The sequence below is a fragment of the Triplophysa rosa genome, linkage group LG4 (assembly GCF_024868665.1).
Source record: "Triplophysa rosa linkage group LG4, Trosa_1v2, whole genome shotgun sequence".
Classification (NCBI taxonomy): Eukaryota; Metazoa; Chordata; class Actinopteri; order Cypriniformes; family Nemacheilidae; genus Triplophysa; species Triplophysa rosa.
In genome coordinates, this window is record NC_079893.1 from 12476851 (window position 1) to 12501156 (window position 24306).

Genomic DNA, 24306 nt, shown 5'->3' on the forward strand with positions numbered 1-24306 from the left:
CCAGACATTTCAGAATGTCCCAAAGAAGGTTTGGTCTAAATGGGGACCCACGATAAACGTGTACTGTTTTGATATAAAACTAACCATAACTCTATAGCTAAAAGAAAAACAAAATGTTTAACTTGAATTAAACCACATTTATGATTTTTTTATTTAAGGGGATAGTTCACCCAAAAATGAAAATTCTTTCTAGTTGTTATAAAGCTGTATAAATTATTTGTTTGGTTAAACACATCGATAGAAAGATATTTGGAAGAATGTTTGTAACCAAACAGCCCCCATTGATGGGAAAAATTACAATGGCAGTCAAAAGTACCTCAGAACTGTTTGCTGTCCTACGTTCTTCAAAATATCTTCTTTTGTGTTCATCTACAAAAGTAATGTTTCCCAATGGGGTTCAAGAACTGTTCGGTTATAAGCATTCTTCCAAATATCTTTCTCTGTGTTCATCAGAACAAAGAAATTTATACAGATTTGGAACAACTCGAAGGTGAGTAAATGATGACAGAATTTTCATTTTTGGGTGAAGTATCCCTTTAAAGACGTTTAATTAAGGGGTTTGTCCGATTGAGTCAGATTTGATCTCTAAACTAAATACATAAACACACGCGTGCACACACACGCACACACACACACACACACACACACACACGCACACACGCACACACACACACACACACACACACACACACACGGTGCTCTGCTATCAATCCTTCACCTGTCTCTGAAACACCAGGGCACAAAACCTGATGGGAAGAGCGATCGATCGAAAAACGCTATCAAAGTTGCATTATCCTCTCTGACTGGCTATATGATCGAGACGGTTACACTGGGTCAGGACCCTTGACCTTCGAACTCGTATCAACAGCATTAAAAAGGGCCATTTTTTCTGGACTTTTGTCTATACTGCTAGTTTTGTAGGACAGGAATCAGGCTGGCAGTGTGCAGATAACACCTGCGATGCTAGATTTATAACAGTAAGAATAAAAGGAGACTAACTAGTGAAGAGATGGAGGGATGACTGACCTGAGAGCACAACAGCATGACCAGTTCAACCACAGAACTGCTGGACTTCATACACACCAGACCTGCGGGAGAGAAAGAGAGCAATCGTTTGGTCAACCACAGAATTCTGTGATAAAATATGATGACCTCAAATATAATGAATCATTTCTAACATAAATTCATCTCCTTGTATCTGCTTTGCTGACACGTGCACATTTATGAGTGACCTTATTCTGCACCATCTTGCAGGGGCCAAGAGTATTGATGACCTTAATGAACCTACATGATGCCACTGTAAACTAATACATGTTTGAGCCTTGTATGACATGAGACTAAATATGGCGAGCATATGTTCTATTGATCTCAGCTACAGCGTTAAGCTGATGGGACCTACATATGCAAATAGAAAAAAGAGAAGGGGAAATGAATGGAAACAATTGAAAGAGGTGAAAACAAAACAGGAAGTTGGAGGTAGAGGTAGGAAGCAAATAAGGAAGGAAGCTTTTATAGTCGGCCTCCGGCTATTAATCAGCGCAGTGGACAGTGGCAGTGGACAGCCTAAACACTCTTATTAGGGTGCTGACCTTTGACCCTGTCCTTTATTCAAGAACACTGCTATTGTAATCAGTGAGTTAAAAGATACTTTCAGCCACATTTATGCTTCAATTTGATTAGAGGTGAGAAAAGGAGGTGTGGACGCTTTTGTTACATGCTGTGAATAATGGGACATCTCTTAACATGTTTTCATGACTGGCCGGAACGCTTTTCATTGCCAAACCGTGTCGTTCTTGGCCACTTAGCATATTTGTTTTTTATTTTGTACTGTGATGCAACGAAATGGGGCTACAAACAAATATGCCAGTTGAGCTTACAATGCTGTAGGTCATTTTTATGACATTTTATCTGTGACATTAAAGGGATAGCTCACCCAAAAATAAAAACTTTAAACCCTCATGTCATTTCAAACCTGTATGACTTACTTTCTTCTGCAAAACCCTTATTTTGTTTATTTTGAAGAACATTTTGTTATCAAACAACACTGGCCCCCATTGGCTTCCATTGTATGGGCACAAAACCACGGACACATGTATACAAAAATAAACAGTCATATACAGGTTTTGAATGACATGAGGGTGAAAAAATCATAACAGAATATTTATTTTGGGATGTATAATCCCTTCATTTGCATTACATTCATTCTGCTGTATATAGCACATACCTTGTACTACAATAGTCTATTCTTATTTTTTACTTGTACATATTTACATACATACATAGCTTTACTCTTTATATCTTTATCTTATGTTTATTGTATTGTATTTCTTAATTTTTTATACTCATAGGCCCTTATTTAAATCATTGTGTACTGTATTCTATTGTGTTATGGTCTCTGTGTACTGTTGTTGCTGTTTCTGTGTTCTGGATGCTCCTGTCACCAAAACAAATTCCTTGTATGTGCAAACATACTTGGCAATAAAGCTCTTTCTGATTCTGATTTCAGTTTAATTTCAATATCCTATTCATGCAAGGCTTCTAGATATGGCCATAACTAGCTGAGAAGCACTGCCTTAAACCACATATTACACACTTAAAAGTAGAACATTCCATTGATGTCGTGAGAGATCATAAGAGTAGCTCACTCGTGCCCTCGATGAGAAGCTCTTGCCCATGACTGCCCAACAGTGTGCGAGAGAGGAACGGTGCAAAATCCACGAAAATCTCTCGGAGTAAAGGAGCGGCCTTCTCCAGAGCGTGCTCCAATCTCTCGGAGATACTGCAACACACATACAGACAGTTAAAAAAGCTGAAACGTGTGTGTGGCATCGATATTAAAATGAAATAATTATATTTAAGAAAGATTCATTTTTCACATATCTTATCAAACACAATTCTGTCAAATATTTACATAAATACATAAGCTGTTTATAACAGGATGAGTTATCAGTTGAATGCAGTAAGGAAGATGTGTGACCTCATGCTGGGGGCGGAGCTCTGGGTCATTGGGGATAAGGCAGGGACAGATGGCAGGTTGGTGCTGGTGGAGGTTCCTCCTGCAGAGAACACAATCAGCACACAACTCATTACTCAACTTCAAACAAATGTAGACCAATACAAGAATACAACAAAACGAGAACAGATTCACTAAATAAACTTCGCTCGTTCTTTCAATCGTAAATCTACATCTATCTATAATTCTATTAAACTCTTCCATCTAGCGGAAGCCGGCGCAAAAGAGAGCAGCTATTTTGAATGCGTTTGTGTTTCTCTCGCTCCAGGATTGCCTGACGTGCGGTTCCTCTAACCAATAATCGGCTAATGGAGTTTAGATGGAGCAGAGCGAATACAGAACGCTTCGAGCAAGAAGAAAAAAATTGCTGTCCTGTGGCCAAATCCTACACTGCAGCACATGACATAATCACATCATTTTGGTGATACCCACCCCACTGCTACAATAAAGAAAAACATAGCACATAAAATAATTCAAACTAGCACATCAAATATTGACCAAGCACAGTGAGGTGAGGTTATTTGTAGACGTCATGCAAAATAGCCAATACAAGACTTGAATTATAGTTCTGACTGAATGAAAATAAGCATTAGAGCAGTTCTTCCACCCCCCTTGATAAAACAGCCTATAAATTCATTAGCCCTGTATGTGGCTGTGTACGTATAATTATATGTGAATAAATCTCTGAGCAAGTGTCATGTTTTGGTCTAGTAAAGGTCTTGGCACGTTCACTCGCTCTCATAGGATATAATCACACCACAGTAAATCTACATATACACTAATGTCTCTACACACACACAAGTGGGTCTCAGAGCAAGGATAACTCTGGCAGGATGACAGGCGGTGGTGTGGAATGTTCCGAGCTGTAGGGACAGCAGCTCTTTAAGCACCAACATGTGCGCCTGCGGTGAGACTCCTGAACGCAGAAGCAGCCACTTCAAACAAGCCGGAGAAAATGAACTTATCTCTATTCATCTGAGGCCTGCCCCTGTCCTCACACGCACACGCACACGCACACACGAACAGACACGCACAGGAGAACCATTCAGACACAGACGAGCCTAAAACTACAAGCCTGAGATATGGACCCAGGAGTCCTCTAGTTCAAAGACAAGACAAGCACAAGGGAGCTTAAACCAATGCCTTCACACACGCAGGAGCACACATGCACACGAATACTCCTTGAATCGTAAAAACATCAAACAGGAGAGAGAAGAAAAGCTTTAGGAAAAAGGTCCTGGATGATCCTTGACCAGTTAACACTGGTGTAGGTTAATGGAGTTATCAGCTCAGATCTGGTTGTGTCTGATATGCAGTGATTGTGATAAACGGGGTGTAACACATGACTACAGACTGAATTTGGCCTGTTTAAAGGCCCAATCTGATCTGAGAAATGATTTGGGCGTACATTCGTTTATTTTTTAACTGAAATTGCTTTTTTCAACATAAACTTTTATTATATTATAATAATATACAATAAGTCTAATACCTGTGGCAGACTCTGTGCTCGGAACAGCTTCACCTGAGGACACCACTGACACACTGTTGTCTGGTGTTCCACCTGATGATGCAGAAGAGGTAGCAGAGGCTGATGGGATGGATGCAGAGGCGGAGACTGTGCTTGCTTCTGGTGAGAGAGTCCTGCCCATTGTTTTGGGTGCCACCACAACACTCCTGCAGGAAAACAATGGAAACATCATCATCATCATGGCTCCAAGTGTCCAGACCTGAAATTGTTATTTCATGGTTCGTATGGTGAACTACTCTACTCACTCAACTCTCAAAAAAATATCTACTTTATTAGATTTCTATACCTCAGTCAACTGTTTGTAAGTCCACCAACATAACAATTGCACATTATTTTACAGTCCTGTTCAACATGTACAGTATGTACTCTGAACTACCCTAATTCTAACCCTAACCCATGTTAAGTACACAGGGTTTTTCCTGCATAGAAAAATTGGAGGCGGCCGCCTCTGTCAAATTTCGTGCCGCCTCAGTCTCTTGCCAAAATTATGTCGGGTGTCTTAAAAAAAACTGCGTGTATTCTGTCAACAGACTGTCATTTGTAACTGCAGTTGCGGCATGACGCCTCAAAGGAGGCGCTGTTTCGTTATCAGCCCAGTGAGGCGCTGAAGAGTTGCAGTATAAGAGCTAAGAGGAGCTGTATTATCTGTGTTTCACGGCTTTTCAGGTGAATATTGTTTGTTTTGCGTGCAAGTACGTTCAATTTCTTAAAAGGTTTCTTAAATTAACGTGGCATACATCATCGTATAATGTTTTAAGTGTGCAGTTGGCTCGTTGAATCAGCGTTATACTGTACACAGCGAGTTTGTACGGTGGCCATGAAGTGCGAAACAAAACAACAAATCGCAAAACTATGAACAAATCTAAAAGCAAAAAAAATCCTAAATCACAATTACAAATCTGAAAACGCAATATCAAATCTAAAAACAAAATAGCAAACCATAAAACACAACAAGAATTCGGGAAACAAAATAAGTCAGAAACCACAACTACAAGTCAGAAAACGAAACGACAAGTCAGAAAACACAACGACAAATCAGTCAAACCGGAAAGGTAGGTCTTTTGTTGGAATGGGATAGCTACTGTTTATTGGATGAAACTCCTGTCAATCAAGATATCCAGGACCAGGACGCTCAATGTTGCTATGAGGAAGGACATTCATATGTGATCAGTGGTGTAAAGTAACGAATTACAAATACTCAAATTGCTGTAATTGAGTATTTTTTTTTAAGGAATTGTACTTTTTTAAGTAGTTTAAAAACAGTGTACTTTTCTTTTACTTGAGTACATTTTTAGTGCTGTATCGGTACTTTTACTGCGCTGTTTTTCCTCACATTGACATCGCTACTTTATATGTTTAATTTTCATGTGATTGGCTAAGGAAAATAATCAGTAATCGCGCATAATAAATCGCGCATAGAAAACTTGCGTCACACAGATTTCAAGACACCTGCCGCCAATTTAGTTTAATCATGGAGGAGGACGAGCATGTGCGGCAGGCAGGGCGCGTATAAAATGGCGGTTTTGCGTGCTTGAAAGTCACTGCGGTAAAGGGACACAATACGAAGGCTCGTCCGAGATATGGAGAAATATTGAGTTCCTGCATCACTCCGTTCAACAAGTGTCATCCAAACGGCTATATCATGAGGTAAAATTGTCCATCTCTCTCCAAAGTCTCTACATCAAGTGCTCTGCCCTTATAAGTGAGTAGGGAACATATGCGATTGGAACGCATGCGAAGCAGTTTCACAAACTGTGCATTACCAGTTATAATGTTGTAAATAACGTTTCTTGCACAGATCGATCGATTCGCTTAAATGAGACAACATTAATACATCAAAAGAAGCCGCAGGGACTACTTTTATGTTGCCACTATCTGTAGTTTGAATTTTTAAAGGCATGAACCGTGGACTTGCATTTTATGAAAAACCATGGACCACAACTCCAGGTAAAAATCTTTATTGTTCTACCTAAGAAATAATGTCACATACATCTTGGATGGCTTGAGGTTGAGTAATTGATCAGCCAGCTCCTCTTCAGATATGACTGTTAATGCTAATCCAATGCAATTTAGGTTACAAATGTTTTGCATTTTTTGCATGCAGTATTTGGGGCTCTTATTTATTCATTTCTGCGAAGTACACATGATTGAACAGTGTTGGAATTGCATAAATGGTACAGCAAACTGGAAAACTGAGCTCATGATAGACAGACAGACTGAACAACACATTGAATGGTTATTTTGTTTGAGTTGTATCCAGTTTTATGCTTTATCAGTAAGGTAAAGATGTGTTTTGTTAAAAGTAGCTATTTTCTATATATCTCTAAATTTGATTATTAATAATTATTCATAATTCATTAAATAACACCGCCTAAAAAGTAACGAGTGACTAGTACTCAGAGTAGTTTTGAGAAGAGTAATTTTTACTTTTATTGAATTACTTTTTTAACACCAGTACTTTTACTTGTAATTGAGTACAATTTCAGAAATGTAACAGTACTTGTACTTAAAGGGGTGATATGACACGGCTAAAACGAATATTATCGTTTGTTTTAGATGTAATGCAATGTGTATACACGATTTAAGGTTCAAAAACGCTGTATTTTCCACATCCCGTGCATGTTTGTTCTCTTCTTTGCCCCGCCTCTCTGAAATGTGCAGATTTTTTAAAAAAGCTCATCGCTCTGAAAAGCAAGGTGTGCTATGATTGGCCAGTTAACCAGTGCATAGTGATTGGTGGAATACTGCAAGCATGTGATGGAAATGTAATGCCTCTTACCATATTTGGAACATCAGGTTCCAAAGCAATTATACTGACAGGTGATAAATCGTCATCGGTACTTTCCTTATCAATTCGAGCCTGAATCTGATCCGGAAAATGAAGATGATCAAGCCGATACATCAACTTTGCCAGCGCGACTTGAGCCGGATGTAAAGGATTGGTAAGGTTTTTAAAATATATATTATGTTAAATAGTTCAAAACTATAGCTAACTGTTTTACCTTTTATATACGATGTTATATAGATTTGCCGTTAGTGATCAACCAGTGTTACGCCATGTCTTGTCGCGACTCAAAAAAAAAGACAATAAACCCCATTATAAACACGACATTTGTTGCCTCTAGTTGGAACATAATTACTGATTATTAGGACTTATGTTGTTGTTTTTTTTGCATTTGCAGATCACAAACACACAACAAACTCAACTCGCGTTAGTCCGTAACAAAGTCTTTTACAATGAAAATATACTTACAGGCTGCGAATATGAAGCGCCAGACTGTCCTTGCGAAGTTGTAATGGTTGGAATTGCCCCACTTTTTAACATAAGCTTTCATGCACAGCCGGCCTTGATCTCTCCCAGGTTCACGAAGCAATCATGTGAAATGCGCTGAAAACACTTGAATATTTGGATTGTACTGTGCTGGAACAGTATTGTAAATAAAATGTAACCATTCGTCTTTAGTTGTCTCATCTTTTGGAAGAGCAAACAAAGAGGCTTTCTTTTCGCAACGAAACACACAGCGTCTCCACGACATGGCTGCGGCGGCGACGATACAATGAGATTTACAAGTACGCCCACCTTACTTGCATATAGATTTGGGCGGTCTTAGTCAAGTCATACCACGAAATAACGTAGATTTGTGGGGGTGTGGTTACACGAGGCGTTTCAGGCAGGTCTGGGTGAGCATTCGCTTTTAGATAGAATGCATCTTTTGTTCCGACACTTTAATTTGTTGCAATTTTACGTGTCTAATACATGCATGGGCAACTTATAACACACCAAAGACACAGAAAAACACGTATTCGCGCCATATGACCCCTTTAAGTACAAATTTCCAGTACTCTTTCCACCACTGTGTGTGATAGAGCATATTCATTGATTAACGTTCAATGGCCACATTTTGTTAATAAAGTTAAAAAAGGCTCATCTTGGATTAGAGTAGATGCATGTCCGGTAAGCGATTGTTTCACATCGCGTCACATGAGCACTGAGCAGTGCATGCTTGCATTTTTTAAATGTTCTATTGGTTGTATTCTGTTCAAATGTTTGTGCAGTGTTAAAAAATGAAAGAGGAAGTTCATCTGGACCAGCATTGTTTACGTCTTCCGAAGTGAGATTATATATATACTGTATATATACTGTATATACAGTATATATATATATATATATATATATAAACTATACTATAACTACATTATAATTTATATACTAAGCATATTATATATAAATAGTATGCTGCGTCAATTGAGGCTTCTGTGCCCAGAGGAACAATATTACGACAATTATGATTATTAATTTTGATTCTACTTCACTTTGAGCTGTAATTATTAAGTTTTCTAATATGACTTGTGAAAATCTCAGTGTAGTAATGTTAAACAGACTAAAGCCATGCACTCTCTCAACCTAATAAACAGATCTCCAGAATCAAGCACTCCGTCAAAAAACCATTAGCTCTTATTTCATCTTCGGCCCCGTAACGATCAGACTGATGATCTTGGCTAAATATGCTGCGCATAATGTGATTTAACATAAAAAGCGCCCGGTTCACGCAACACAAGAAACCCATTTAGCGTGTTAGTGTAATTAGAGCCCGGTTTCCCTGACAGAAAATATTCCATAATGGTAGCATCTATCTTCCCACCAATCAATGGCCTCCAAGCTCCTGTCACTCACAGCTCCAAACTTTGTGATTGATTAAAGCTGGCGGTGTGTTGTGCTCCTAACTCACTAGAAGCTACTGTGTGCCACTGTATAATGTCACGTCTCAAGATCATGTGATAAACTAGCTGTTTTGTGGTTAGGTGAAGACTGAAAGGCTATATGTACAGTAAAACTGTATAGACAGTACAAGTCAAAACAGATGAATGAAAATGTGTCTTACATATCTTAAAAATCTGAAATGTTTGAAATTTGTTTTGTAGATAATTATAATTGGGGTCTTTATAAGGTTTTATTTATAAAAGTACAATTTAAAACCTATAAGCTGATTTTTATTACTAAATCACTGTACAGATATTTTACGTACAAGGACGTAGTATCATAAAGCTATAAACAAATAAACGCTAAAAAACATCCACGTTGCGTGTGTGCTTCATGTCACAAACAATTAAATAATTATGCACTGAATCCTAAATATATATTCCTCTCTGCAACAGCACTGCAGCCTCATCCGTGTTACTATTCCGATTCAAAATTGGCATGTCATTGAAACTAAAACGCTGCTGGTTCCTGTAAGAGAACACAGTGGCCCAGTTTAAAAAAGTAGAACAGGCCACATAAAACACAGCTGGGATACCGTTGTTTCTCTGAAAAAAAGCATACCAACGTGGAACAGCATGAGGTGTCTTAATAATGAGGAAATATTTACTTTTGAATAAACTTAAAAATGTTTTTTGTATTTTGTATTGTATTGCTTTATTTTATATAGTTTTTTGTTTTGTTTTGGGTTTTTTTTTGTGTTGTTTTTTTTTTTGTTTGTTTGTTTTCTTACACCGTGTCTACACCGGACGCGACACGACAAAAGACATTAGAAACGCATTAGAGCCCATTATAATTTTACATTTTGTCCACACTGGATGCCTGGATGTGTGGACACGGTGTTAATAAATGACCAGAGTTAAGCAAATCCAGCCCAAAATAATCATATATGGAAAGTTCATTAATACTGTTAGAAATGCATGCCAGGTGGCTACTTAATGAAACTGGTTAAGAGCATGGACAGAATGTGCAGAACAAGGTTTCTCTAAAAAAAATTTTCATCTATTTGCACTGTATTAGTTTGATGACTTTACTATTATTCTAAAAAGTGAAAAATAGTATTAATTACTCTGTTATTAGGGTTAGGGTTAAATGTGTAAAATATTAATATTAAGTGCTGAATTTGATACATCCAAATGGTTTTGTACCATTTTATTTTATCTGTGTATCATCAACTGTGTATGTATCACCAAAAGAAGGAGCACATGAAATAGACTGATGCAAACGAAAAATTAAAGACATTTTAATACAAAGACATTAAAAAGTCTTTGTAAGTAACCATGGCAACACATCCCAAATTCTGCCTGTCACACTAAACTTTTCAATTGGTTGACTTCTTTAGTTTATACGCATGTAATTCCAGAAGACTGAAAATGCAAGCTCAGTTGATCAAATTGTGACCAATTGAAGATCGATACATCATAGCGTGACTTTTCAGGTGGACGAAACACTGTCCTCAATCCCGTTTTATACAATACAGCTTTAAAATCACTAAACAGTGCAAGCACAGCAAAATCCATCATGCGTGAATACAAAAAACCCAATGCTTTGGCACGTGATATCATATCCAGTTGTTGCCCATAATGTGCAGGGGTCTCTCCATAGAAAGTTAGCATATGTTGGTTTGAAACTACACAACACGTTGTCATTTCAGAGGTTGCATCATGACATCACTGAAGTAAAAAAGGAAAGAGTTGATATCAACTGAGAGCCATGACAGAGTTCTGGTCTTTCACAGTGGCCAGTGTTGAGTTTATCAGTGTTGACAGAGGGGTAATGCTACACAATCACCAGCTCGTCTCCAGAGCACATCCATAGAGAGATGCTCCAGACATACAGAGTCACGCTAATATCAGATAAGAGCGGTCTGAGACGGTTTCAAACGCTGCAGGAGGTTGTCTTTCCAGTAAAGCAAGACTCCCATAATAAAACACAGAAATACTGCTGTTACAGTAACATTTTAAGCTATCATCCAATAGAGATTTCCACCAAATTCTAAAGCAATAAAAAAGTAAAAGGACTCAAAAGAGATGATCGATGTCTCCCTAGTTTCATACTGCCATAGGCAACTGCACTGATGCATTTTGCAGCTTTAACTGAAAACAAACTGCACATTAGGATGGGAAGAGCAGTGGGACTGTCATGTCATGTAAAACTAGAAACTAGACCAAAGGCGCATTCCACGTAGCTTTTGTGTTTTTCTATGCCTTTTTTAGTATAAATAAATACATACACTAGATGGTAGAGTACTCCACAAGGGACACAACAAATGTTTTCCTTTTTTGGGCAATATGGGCATTTTTGAGGCCAATTCTGAGGTCTTCCGTTGGAAAATGTTTGTGGAGAATTTTCATATATAAAGGGATAGTTCATCATTTTCTCACCCTCAGATTGTTCCAAACCTGTATACATTTCTTTGTTCTGCAAAACAGAAAGGGAGATATTTGGAAGAATGTCAGTAACCAAACAGATCTCATCCCCCATTGACTCCCATAGTATTTGTTTTCCTATACCATGGCAGTAAATGGGGGATGAGATCTGTTTGGTTACTGACATTCTTCCAAATATCTTCCTTTGTGTTCAGCAGAACAACAACATTTATACAGGTTTGGAACAATCTGAGGGTGAGAAAATGATGATAGAATTTTCATTTTGCTGTTGAACACTCTTAAACTTCAGACTAAAAGCATCCCTCACCCAGCATCATTATTTACTGCACCACTTCTTTTCTTCAACATCTCTATCAAAATCTTTTGCCTCTCAAATGCGTGTTTAGCACTGACCGGTTGTGAAGGGTGGTGTGGACAGCTGCTGACGGAGGTGGGGGTGAACATCCATCTGCTCAAAGGTGCAGGATTTAAATTATTCAGTACACCATTAGGCACACTTAGCCCCGGCCCACTACCGCTGTCAATTAATCAAAACTGCCAGGTGTAGAGCGGCCGAGCGGAGGCCAGTGCCCACCAGTCTCCGTCCAGCTTGAATTCCGCACCCTGAATTATTTAGCAGTTTTAACCAACACTCCCGGAGACGACATGTAAACAGCATGTTTCCCGTAATCTGCTCGGATCTGAGGTCGGGTGCGAGGAAGTGTGTGCGAGAAATGGATCTCACATCTACTGTAATGTCTGACCAAAACAAACCAACCTTTTCTGTACGCACCCCTACCAAAATATATTAAAACTATAAGAAAATTATACAATTTGTTCATATGTAACATGACGTTTGCAGGGTTGAATTGTTTTTAACGACACAGTTTTAAAAACTGGTGCTTTATTTATTCTTCTGAACCACAGATATCACTGTACAATACTATTACTGCATTAAAAAACCTTTAAAGGGATAGTTCCCCCCAAAAATGAAAATCTCACCCTCTTGTCATTTCACACGTGTATGACTTTCTTTTTCTGCAGAATAAAAGATCATTTGAAGAAAGTTGGTAACCAAATACCGCAGACACCCATTCCCTTCTATTGTATAGAGACAAAACCAATGCAAGTGAATGGGTGCCAGTTACCAACATTCTTCAAAATATCTTCTTTTGTGCTCTGCAGAAGAACGTAAGTCATACCCGGTTTGAAATGACAATAGGGTGAGTAATTCATGACAGAATTTTCATTTTTAGGTGAACTGACCCTTTAAAGAACAACAACATTCTTACAAGACCTTATCTCTGGTCATCTCTGTACCATTTGTGAGATCCCACCTGCCTCTCCAGCCGTATTTATTAGTGCGAGTATACTGTAAAACAAATTTCGTCTAACACATCACACTGTCCACCGGTCTCCGGATCCTCCCAGCAAATATTTGCAGACTTTAAGTCAAAACGAGTGGCGCAAGACAGACATATGGCGAAATCAGGATGTTGTTGATAGTAAATAAATTTAACGTCTGTTTTCCCCTTGACCCCAGGCTTGTTTTATCGGAGACACCCAGTTATTTTTTCCATATATAACGCTCGTAAATCTTCTGGGATTCAATCATACCAGCCCATGTGCGCAGACACACTGCTAAGTGAGTGTGCACAAATGCATGCTGGTACAATCTTTAGGAAGTGATGTGTGAATGGTTAAACGCAGCAAACTGATCAACACGTTTCCATTCGCTTGCCATTAAAGATGAAGTAACGTCTTCATTCAGATCACAATCTATTGCTCACTTGTTTCTCTTTCATCTGCACGGAAGAACACGTGAACCTTGCGTCACAGAAAGTGCTTAGCTTTCAAAGTCCAGCGCTCAAAGCGTTCTGGTAATGTTTCAGGAGAGGAGAGCAGCGGTGTTAAACCGCTGAGCTCATCTTCTGCAGGAGCCAGTGTAATCCCCGCTCTGATACCAGGAGCAGCGTGATACCTGATGGAGCATTCCTCAGATAAAACAGCAGACCAGATCAGAGGGTTGTCTCGCAGATGCCCGGAGGGGTGAGGAAGGAGAAGAGATGTCAGGAGCAGAAGGTAAACAGAGAGACGGAAAGACGTACTGCTTTCAATTTCCAACACGAAATGCTCTCCTCTTTTTTATTTCTCTCTCATTCCCCTTTTCTTTTGTTATAATCCCTCTCTGGTAATGCCAGACTGATGCACGAACAATGCAGCAAATAAAAACCAGACCCTGCAGACGTCTGCCAACACATAGGTATGGATCTTGTTTCTCAAAGCACCCCGCAGTCCCTATAGAGCAGCAGTTATGCTACAGGTCATTAAAAAAATGGCAAGCAATGTAAAGACGTTTTCAAAAATCATTACAAAAAGATACAGAAGTAACCCATTTACTGTGCACACACCCCAGGGTTTCCGTCAGGATGGTCTTTTTCTTTCTTTCTTTTTTAAGGTCAACTAGTTATTTTTTTATTAGGTTATTGATTTCATTTGATGCTTAAGTAAGGCAGTAGCATTATTTAAAGTGAATTTGAGACAAACATTGGGGCGGTGTGTGTGTGTTAGGAACACAAACGCTGGGGCAAATACAGGGCTCCAGACTGGTCAATTGGATGTGCTTGTGTGCACACATGTCTCCTGAGGCTTGTTTTGATGGGCTTTGTAAGGTTGTTTGTGTACGGCACACTTCCTACAGCAGAAGACAGGCGCTCTGGGGGGAAGCCCGTCATAAAATGACATCACAGACTCCTGGCATAGCACACTCTAATTGGAACCATGGAGACAACAACTGCCGTAAACAGTCAACTGTAAGCTCTAGACAAGTGTTTGTTAACGCTTGCCACTCACCTGTCGAAAGAGTGGAACTGGACGGACTGATCACGGGTGACGTCACCCGCAGCACCCAAAAACGTTGGCGGTAAGAGGCTGAGATCCACCATGATGTCATCAGACGGCGCACTGACGAGGCTTCTCAAAATATCCTTGACATTCACATTCTTCCCTTTGCTGTCTTTTTCTGCGACCTCTTGACCCTTTCTGACCTCAGAGGACAAGGTGGACAGGGCCTCGGAAACAGCGTCCGGCCCGGCTTGTGTCTCGCCATCACTAGGGGTGATGGAGGTCTTGTCTTTCTTGATGCTTGAATCTTGTCGGCAGGGAGACAGACCGTTCTCGAGATCAGACTGAACACTTTCTGCAAAACGAATTTTGAACACAAACACATAGACAGAGTAGTAAATATATATGCTATATGCTACATGCTAATCTTACAACAGTGATGTGTGTGGGTTCAGAATGTTACCTGTGCTTCTGTTAGAGTGTGTTCGTTCCACGTGTTTCTTGTCATTGTGCGGCTCCAAGATGTCACGATATTTGGACACCATGAGCACAGAGATGAAGTAGACAACAGCCAGTGCCAGGAACTGAGCTTGTTTACTGTCCTCCTACAAAACAACACATGCTCAACTCACAAATGCTGCTCATACGCTCTTCATACTGTAACTAAACCGATAGATCGCCGCTGTCCTTCCGACACCTCTGATGTCCAAATTCGCTGTTTTTCAGGAAATTGAAAAAACATTGTATTTTTTAATTGATTTAAGGGACAGTTCACCCAAAAATTTACCTGTAAGACTTTCTTCCACAGAACACAAGAGAAGATATTTTGAATAATGTTGGTGTCCAGACAACAGCGGTGCACATTCACTTCTATTGTATGGACACAAAACCAACGCAAGTGAATGGGTACCGCTGTTGTTCGGACACCAAAATTCTTCAAAATATCTTCTTTTGTGTTCTGCAGAAGAAAGTCATACAGATTTGAAATGTCAAGAAAATGGGTAAATAATGACAGAACTTTCATTTTTGGGTGAACTATCCCTTCAAATACTGTCTTGTAAAAGTTGACAAGGACTTTTTAATACTTTTTATAGTTTAGATATTTGCAACACACAGTGATAAGCATAAAGGGTGACTAATAATAATGATTTATGACAAAAAATAAACATCATGAAATATGGAGATACAATGTTTCAAAAGGACAGCAGCAATATGTGACAATAACAGTATATGAATGTTTCTTCATGATACTTTATTGTCCAAGAGGTCTTCTGTCTATATGAAAGACACATTTTCACAGACGTTATAATAGGCCTTCATTGCTTAATTTTGTTACACGTAAAATGCTTAGAAATGCTATGAATTTGGCCTTAGCAAGAAAAAAAATGTTTTCGCCCAGCACATTTCCATCAAAATATAAAATGTGGTACAATTAATATTTGTAAGAAAAAACTGAGATGCAAACATTATTAATTTGGGCTGTATACTTAGTGAAGAGAAAAACACTCATGTGTCAATATCGTCAATATTAGAGGGCAGTAAAATTAAATATTTTTTCATTAAAATGTCATTATGTCAAATATATATCAATAACAGAAACTAATGCATTAAAAGTAACGATTAGCTATAGGTATCATACAGTGACTGTGAAAATAGTAGGGATGCACCGATATGTAAATTTTGGCCGATAGAGATAACGATAATTCTTTAACATTGGAAGCCGACAACCGATATATTTGCCGATATACAGTATCTAAGCATAAATATAAAATTCCCTAAGACTGAAACAAAAGGCAAAAAGTGGACAACGGCTTTTATTTGAAAAACAAGAAAACAAGGTAACCATTAGTTCTCTTTTTTTCCCCTGAAAATCATGTCCCAAGCCTATTTTACACTAGTTAACGATTCTTTACCATTCAAACATTTCTGGTATAGTTTTTATTTAATAAACAAATTATAGATGTTCTTCTAGAGTAACCGAGAAAAAATTATTTTCTTAATAGCCACATGTCTAACAGGTCTCAAGACAGAAAGCATTCAGACAGCAGTCTGCTTCAAACAATATGCTTTTGTTCCTATAATGTACACATTCATAAATACTGTATCTACATACTGTACCTACATCAACAATGTTTTGCTAATAGCAGTAAGTGAATGATCACGACAGAAAGATTGTACAGTATTTTAACTGTGAGCAGCGTGCAGCTGAAGAAGTTTAACCAGAGGAAATGATTTATGATTTATCAGCTATAATATATCGGCCTAAATTTTATTATCATTAAACCTTGAAAATGACCATTTGTCGGCTGATACTGATATGGCAGATAATTTATCGTGCATCCCTAGAAAATAGTTTGGTTAAAATGTAATTATGATGTATTAATGTTTATGGTGTACTACAGATTTGCATTTGGCGATATCACACACACACTAGAGCTAAACATAGTTTTGTTTCCAAATGAATGTCAGGTTTGAGCCACAGAGAGCTGTGAACTGAGTGAAGAGACTCACTATGTCTCTGAACACAACAGCACGAAGACGATTGATGTCCATGTCCTGTAGGAGCCGGTCTAAATCTCTGATAGGAGACATCCCTCCTGTGATGATGTCCACAGGACTCTGTAAAACACGCACACACAAAATCTCATTCAGTCAGATTTGCAGAGAAACATAAAGTTATGTTCCTGTCAATGCAGCAGTTCATACAGGTCAAATTTTGTAAAAACAATGTAGTCCTTTGATCGCTGAAAGGTCTTGAGGCGCGGAGACATTAATGCAACAGTTTGGCAAAACGTCTAAATAATAAATGAGCTGTGAGTGTGGGTAACACAACACGATCAGCAACACAAAGTGGTTTTTACTGGAATTGCGAGAATCAAACCTAAGGCCATTGACCAAAAGTCCTTTTAAAATGACTGAAATAAAAGCTGAACAGGACAGAGAGTGAGAGAGTAAGAGAGACACAGGTAACCTTGGCAGGATGTTGAACTTGCCTGTGCTGGTATAGACTTGGCGGCTCCCAGAAGGCTTTGCTGTCCACGGCTGCTCTCTGCACCAGACATACCCAGAGTGTGCTGCTGACATTCCAGACAGTTTCTCACAGCCATCGCGCACACTGAGGGGGAGAGCGAGAGAGAGAGAGGTGGATATGATGGGTAACCTGAAGGAAAAGCTACACAAACTGAAAGAAACATGACGTGAGAGGCACAGATGAAAAGGCCATAATATAGCATAGAAAAAAGACATGCCAACCTAACCTAAAGACAGTCGAACCAACTACAGGCGTAAGCAGACAATACAATCAACTTCACAATTTAAAGGTCCAGTGTGTAATGTCTTGGAGGATCTATTGACAGAAATGCAATATAATATACATAACTATGTCTTCAGAGGTGTATAAAGACCTTCATAATGAAGCGTTATGTTTTTATTACCTTAGAATGAGCTATTTCTATCCCCTTACATGGAATTCGTCATGTTGTTTCTACAGCAGCCCTAAACGGACAAACTGCTCTACAGGACGGCGTTTCATAAATTCGTTATCTCCTTTGGCAAGGAAGCGAAAACGTGCCATCTACGTCCTGTGTAAGCCACCGTAGTGCTTCGAAAGGGAGGGGGTGAGCAGTGGAGTGAGCCATTGGTTGCATTTCGTAACATCACCACTAGATGCCACTCAATTTCATACACTGAACCTTTAAGGAAATACCGTACAAACAGTGACATCATGTGTATTTGAATCCCCAAAAACACATGAGCAATGGAAATAATACAAATTCAGCTTCAAGATATTCATACCCCCCAATTCCCAACTAGGTAACTAACTCGGTGTGAATTATTCAGAATTATATTTTTTGGGGTGTGTTTCCACCACGGCACATAAAAACTGCATTTATTTGATGTATTGCATGCCTCGTGTAAGAGTAGAATGGCGCATGTGTGTACGGAAAAAAAAAACCAGCGCAGCAGCGTGGGTCTGACTGCGTGCGTTTTGTGTGTGCGTGTCACTATCCTCTCATACCATGACAAGTGACAAATGTAAACTCTGAAACGCTAAGATTATACTGTAGGTATTATTCCAGCAACCAGCTTTTTCCATTAGATCGTTCTAGTCGTTTTAGAGCGAGTGAGAGTGTGAATTAGAGCGAGAGAGAGGGGCGAGCGAGCGAAGTAGAGATTTGAGCGAAACCTTGTTACAGATCCCAAATCAGATTACATGCTGGCAGACCTCATCAAATATTCATTTTATACTTTCAGCCCTCCTAAAAACAGGCTTCGGGTTCTGTCCCACTAAACCAATCAGGAAGCTCCAGCATGCCCTTGCTGCGAGACGTCGAGTCGATTTAACATGTCGGCCATTTTGTTCCGAGGCTCTGAGCGGTGAGAAAGTCAATGTGGTGAAGAGGAAGGGTAGCGGTGCGTAGAACTGATACTTAGAGGAGAGGGAGTTTGATGGTGCCTACATAGCTTCAGGGAGGGTCATGTGGAGTGTGTGTGTGTGTGTGTGTGCGTGCGTGCGTGCGTGCGTGCGTGCGTGCGTGCGTGTGTGTGTGTGTGTGTGAGAGAGAGAGTGAGAGAAATGAATAATGTAACCAATCTGAATGTCTGGATTTCAGTTATGTGGGCTATAACACTGAAGTAGCATTTGTGATACATAGACACATAAAAGAGGAGGTGCCTCAGGCTACAACACAACCATTAGAGTCAATGGGCTGATGATGGTCGTCATTTTAGAGCACTGCAGTATAGAGGGCTTATAATAACACTATCAAAGAACTCATATGAGAGAGAGAGAGAAAGAGAGAGAGAAGCAATAGAACATTGGAAAGACAGAACTAAAACATGAAAAGGAGATGAAAAGAAGGAGCAAACACAAATAAACACTGATACATCCAGATAATATAAAAACTAATAAAGATATACCCAAGCGTAGACATTGTCTTAAGATGCCTCCAGAGGACATGTTCTTCTCCGCCTCGATCTCAGCGAAGTTGAGCGAGCTGGCAAAGATCAGTACGTCCACGAGATTGGTCAACCTCTGCATAAACATCAGTGAAGCCTCCACAGCCAAACCCTGAGACGGCTCAATGTTCTCCAGCTCATGCTGAAAGACAATATCACCATCATCATCAGTACCTCCATCATCATAATGCAAGAGCAAAGCAGTTCTTAAAAACTACATTAGCTAAATGAATAACTAACTGCTGTGCGTCAGCAGACCATGTAAGGGTTGTCCTCCATGTTCAAATGAAAAGCTGCCGTCAACAATTCGCAACTCTGTTTGACTTTCTTCCTTCTGAAGACTAAAGACGTTTAGCTGAATGCCCTCTTCCATACACACAAAGACAAGGGGAAGAAGACCAGGGGATGAAAAGCACCTTTAAGGACAAAACAACTATTTTCTGTTCCAAGGATGAAAAAGTCTCAAGAAAGTTTTAAGAGCCACTGCTGAGTAAATGATGACAAAATGTATTCAACTTTATTCACTCATTTTTGAAACTCCAAGTTTCAGAGGGACACTTTAAAGGGCTTTTTTTCATAATATTGAATTGCTTTTAGTTTTACATCATTTAAAATACCCATGTGAGGTCTCTTTTCAAGTTTTTAAAGCATTTGTTTTATTAAGTGCATGATTTTCCATAGTCATGTAAGTGCCATTTTCAGGATTGTCACATGCATAACGGTCCATGTAACTGATAAACGGACACATGCAAACTAAAATAAAGTAACTATTTTATGTTTTGTGAAGAGGCATCCCTTCTCCGTTTGTCGGGTATAATTGCTTTAGGTTCGTGCATTTTAATTCACAGACAGGGTTTGTCGTCTCCCAAAAACCATGTCCTTTTTGTCATATCCATACCACGTATGCATAGACGATGATGTTTTTCTGATGTTTAAACTCTTTCAACAAGGGTTTAGTCAAATATAAACAAATGGTTCAGTATTTTGGATAACAAATACATTCTCTGAGTGTTTTTTATGTCACATCCATAACGTTGGAATTGCCCATCTGTAGATTTTCATTAATGAATCACCAAGAACCACAGTTTAAGCAAAACATAGTTTTACCATTTTAATGAAAAAACAATGTCATCTACATATTAGATGACCTGAATGTGAATAAATCAACAGGAATTTATCACTTTAGGTATTAAGACACAAACACACACTGACCGTAGAGGATGTGGCTGCAGAAAGTAGTGGAAGGATTCCTCCACAGGCCATGATCAGATTATCCACCACTTGAGAGACCAGATGAACGGTGTTGTGCACAAACACCACATTCTCACTGCTGTTCACGAAATCCATTACCGTCTTAGTGGAATGACTGTGGGGAGATGTCAGGCAATATTATAATATTATGATAAAATATTAGAAAGGAAATAACTGAAAGTGTGTGGTTTTTCTCCTTTATTCTCATTTCTCACCACGTTTTTTATGAATTGCATTGATTTTTATTTCTCTCAAGAAATGCTGTGTAGACACACCAACTCTATAGCTGCTATAGTCAGTCGAGTTTCAATGTCAACTCAAGAGTCGTTTCGTATGTGATTTTGACCTTCGTGCTCTCACCTTCTCCACATCTGTACATCTGTCTCAATGGAGAAAAGGAGGTCGGTCAGAAGACGCTGGTGCATGTGTGACCACTTAAACTCTGGAATACGGAACATGGTGGAGCGTCCTGAAGACGAGCCCTCGTTGCCCTGGCCTGATGAATCTGAGACAGGTGCCTGATTTGGGCTCACGTTCTGCGTAGACAATAATAGACGTTCAGTATTCTAACATGAAATATGCATGTGAGTGAAGTTCAAGGTCAAATTTAAAACAAGCATACAGTTGTGGAGGTCTGCTTCAGTTCTAGTCTCTCCGTGTCGGAGGCCACGCTTGACACATCCAGTCTAGCGATTTTAATCTCTTTGGCTTTAGTTGCAGAGCTCTCAGTCACCGCTGCTGTGGAAGGGTCTTGGTTACTTCCTGCATCCTGCGCGATGCTCGCAACAGGTTTAATCTCTGTCGTAGAAGCCTCTACAGGACACACTTCTGTTGTTTGCTCTGGCTGGCTCGCTGCGGCTTGTAACTCTGTGTTTGTACCCTCTGTGGACTCCTCTGTGGAGGTGCTTCGGTTTAAATCCACCTCTACCATGGGTGCTGGGGCGTCTTTGGTTTCCTCTTCCTTAGATGGATCAGTCTCCATCGTGTCTTTTTCCAATGACTTCTCTTCTTGTTTGGTTTCCATCTCTTTCTGCTTTCTTTCATCTTGCTGTTCAGCATCATCTTTATTCTTCTCAGAAGAAGCTTCAGTGGTTTCAACCACCTCAGTTTCCTTTCCAACTTCAGGAGAGCAATCTTCCGCCTGTGCACTGACTTCATTCATTTTGCCTTCATCTGACGTCTTCACAGCTTCGTTTTCTACGTTCTCATTCTTCTCCATTGCAATCTGTTGATCATCTGCATCATTAGTTCCATCTTTCTCATCAACATGTGCTATGTCCTTCCCATAATCCTTTTCAGTCTTCATGTCATTCTCAACTCTTTCTGTTTCCACATGTTCCCCATCCAAGTTAGCCTCTGGTTCGAGATTGTCTTCTTTATTTCTCATTTCATCCTCTCCTGCTTCTTTCGCAGCATTCTCTTCTTCAACTTCCTGTGTCTCTGATGGGTTTGCAGGTGTATCAGCCCCTCTTTCGTCCTCCTCTTGGGCCAGTATGTTGGAGACAGGGACACTAACCTGATTGTGTCTCTCCTCGCTGTCTGTAGGTTGATCGGCCACCTCTACCCGTAGCTCAATAACAGTAGATGGAGCCGTTTCTTCTGCACGCAGCTCACCATTGGCAGAGACACGGAGCTCAGAATCCTGGCTGACCCCAGAGATCGTTCTTATTCTGATGTCAGATCCTTCAGAACCCATCCTCTGGTACTCTCGAAACATAAGGGCCAGATTCTCTTTGTGTTGCTCAAAAGTGACCTACAGAGGTAGAGAGAGAGGTTAAGAGGAATATTAACACACAGCTTCACCAAGCAAATTTATACATCAGGAAAAACACAGAATGATTAAAAAAAGAGATGTTAAAGGGACAGTTCACCCCAAAATGGAAATTCTGTCATCATTTGCTCACCCTCTTGTCATTTCAAACCTGTATGACTTTCTTTATTTCGAAGAACACATTTATATGCTCTTCTACTTGTAAGTCGCTTTGGATAAAAGCGTCTGCCAAATGAATAAATGTAAATGTAAGAAGATATTTTGAATAAAGTTGGTAACCGAACAACAGCGGCACCCATTCACTTCACACTATGGACACAAAACCAATGCAAGCCAATGGGTACCATCGCTGTTCAGTTAACAATATTCTTCAAAATATCTTCTTTTGTGTTCTGCAGAAGAAAGAAAGTCATACAGGTTTGGAATGACAAGAGGGTGGTATAATGACGACAACATTTTATTTTTGGGTGAGCTATGACTTTAGCATGTGACATTAAATATGCTGAATGCTATTTTTGGTAGAAACATGCGAAAATACATCTTATTCTCGATTTAAATTCAACTTGAGTAATCATGTTCAACCATTCAATCAAAATGGTCCAAAAGTTATCAAAATGATAGGATTTATTAGTTAAAACTTAAATTCACTCTTATTATATGCCAACTCAATAACTTGACATTGTGAGGTTGATTGTCAACATTTTTAGACAGTTACACATCAACGTTTTTAAAATTAAAGTTTTAGATATATTTTGTGTCCTAATTTTAAAAAGTGCCTATTTAATATGATTTTCAATGTTCATATCGAACACACTGCAGTCAACTGAAAAGAAAAACAATAACATTTACATCAAATTAACTGTTTAATATGCCTATGATAGCTGACTGAGCTGATTCTTTATCTTCATCTTAAAGGGATAGTTCGCCCAAAAATGACAATTCCGTCATCATTTACTCGCTCTCAGATTGTTCCAAACCTGTATGAATGTCTTTGTTCTGCTAAACACAAAAGAAGATATTTGGAAGAATGTCAGTAACCAAACAGACCTAATTCCCCCTGTTCAGTTACTGACATTCTTCCGAATATCTTCCTTAGTGTTCAGAAGAACAAAGACATTCATACAGGTTTGGAACAATCTGAGGGTGAGTAAATGATGACAGAATTGTCATTTTTGGGTGAACCATCCCTTTAACAAGTGAGATGTGAAAAGCCCATGCATGTCTTCACGTCGGCAATTAGCAGCAGACAAAACACAGCATCTTCAAATCCAGCCAACTCAGAACACAGCAAAACACACCTCGATTTATCACCGCAACACAACCGACAGAAAGTCAAACACAACGCTGGGGGAATAACAAACAACTTGCAACTTTCACTGCAATGCCGACATTTGCATTTAGGCAAGAAACCCTTATTATAAGTAATTAATTAGGCCTTATTGTTGTAAATGAGCCTGTTACAAGCATGGCCATTAATCTTCCCAACAGCCTGATGGGTAATCCATGACTAAACCAACAGCTCTGAAATGCACTACTGGCGCTCTCTCGTCCTCTTATTAAAATGGCCATTAGTTTGTGCACATCTTAACATTTAACTTTAGCTATTAAAACAACACTTTGTATATTTAGAAAAACACCTTGAATAATTTTTGACTGAGAATGTGCCAAATGTGCCAAAGTTGAATGTGCCGTGGGTATAAAAAATGTGAATAAAGACTATTTAGTTGTTAGTTTGTTTTTTGCACATTTTTTACAAAATGTGTTTTAGTTCTTGACAGATTCCTCAATATTTATAAGTTGTCTTTATTATAA

The 24306-nt window shown here is 39.2% G+C and overlaps 1 protein-coding gene across 3 annotated transcripts in view; it reads right to left on the bottom strand.

The window, feature by feature from the left end:
• The window catches only part of lrba (LPS responsive beige-like anchor protein), a 262968-nt gene that overhangs the window by 153822 nt on the left and 84840 nt on the right, over positions 1–24306 (bottom strand). For all 3 annotated transcript variants that reach the window (XM_057332760.1, XM_057332761.1, XM_057332759.1), the window contains exons 22-33: positions 21346–22476; positions 21084–21259; positions 20685–20838; positions 19434–19614; positions 17507–17628; positions 17025–17132; positions 14977–15118; positions 14523–14868; positions 4503–4687; positions 2978–3056; positions 2646–2779; positions 1027–1088 (exon numbers count right to left, since the gene is read on the bottom strand). In XM_057332760.1, the coding sequence (XP_057188743.1) occupies positions 1027–1088; positions 2646–2779; positions 2978–3056; positions 4503–4687; positions 14523–14868; positions 14977–15118; positions 17025–17132; positions 17507–17628; positions 19434–19614; positions 20685–20838; positions 21084–21259; positions 21346–22476 (2820 nt within the window). The remainder of the gene's footprint in view (positions 1–1026; positions 1089–2645; positions 2780–2977; positions 3057–4502; positions 4688–14522; positions 14869–14976; positions 15119–17024; positions 17133–17506; positions 17629–19433; positions 19615–20684; positions 20839–21083; positions 21260–21345; positions 22477–24306) is intronic.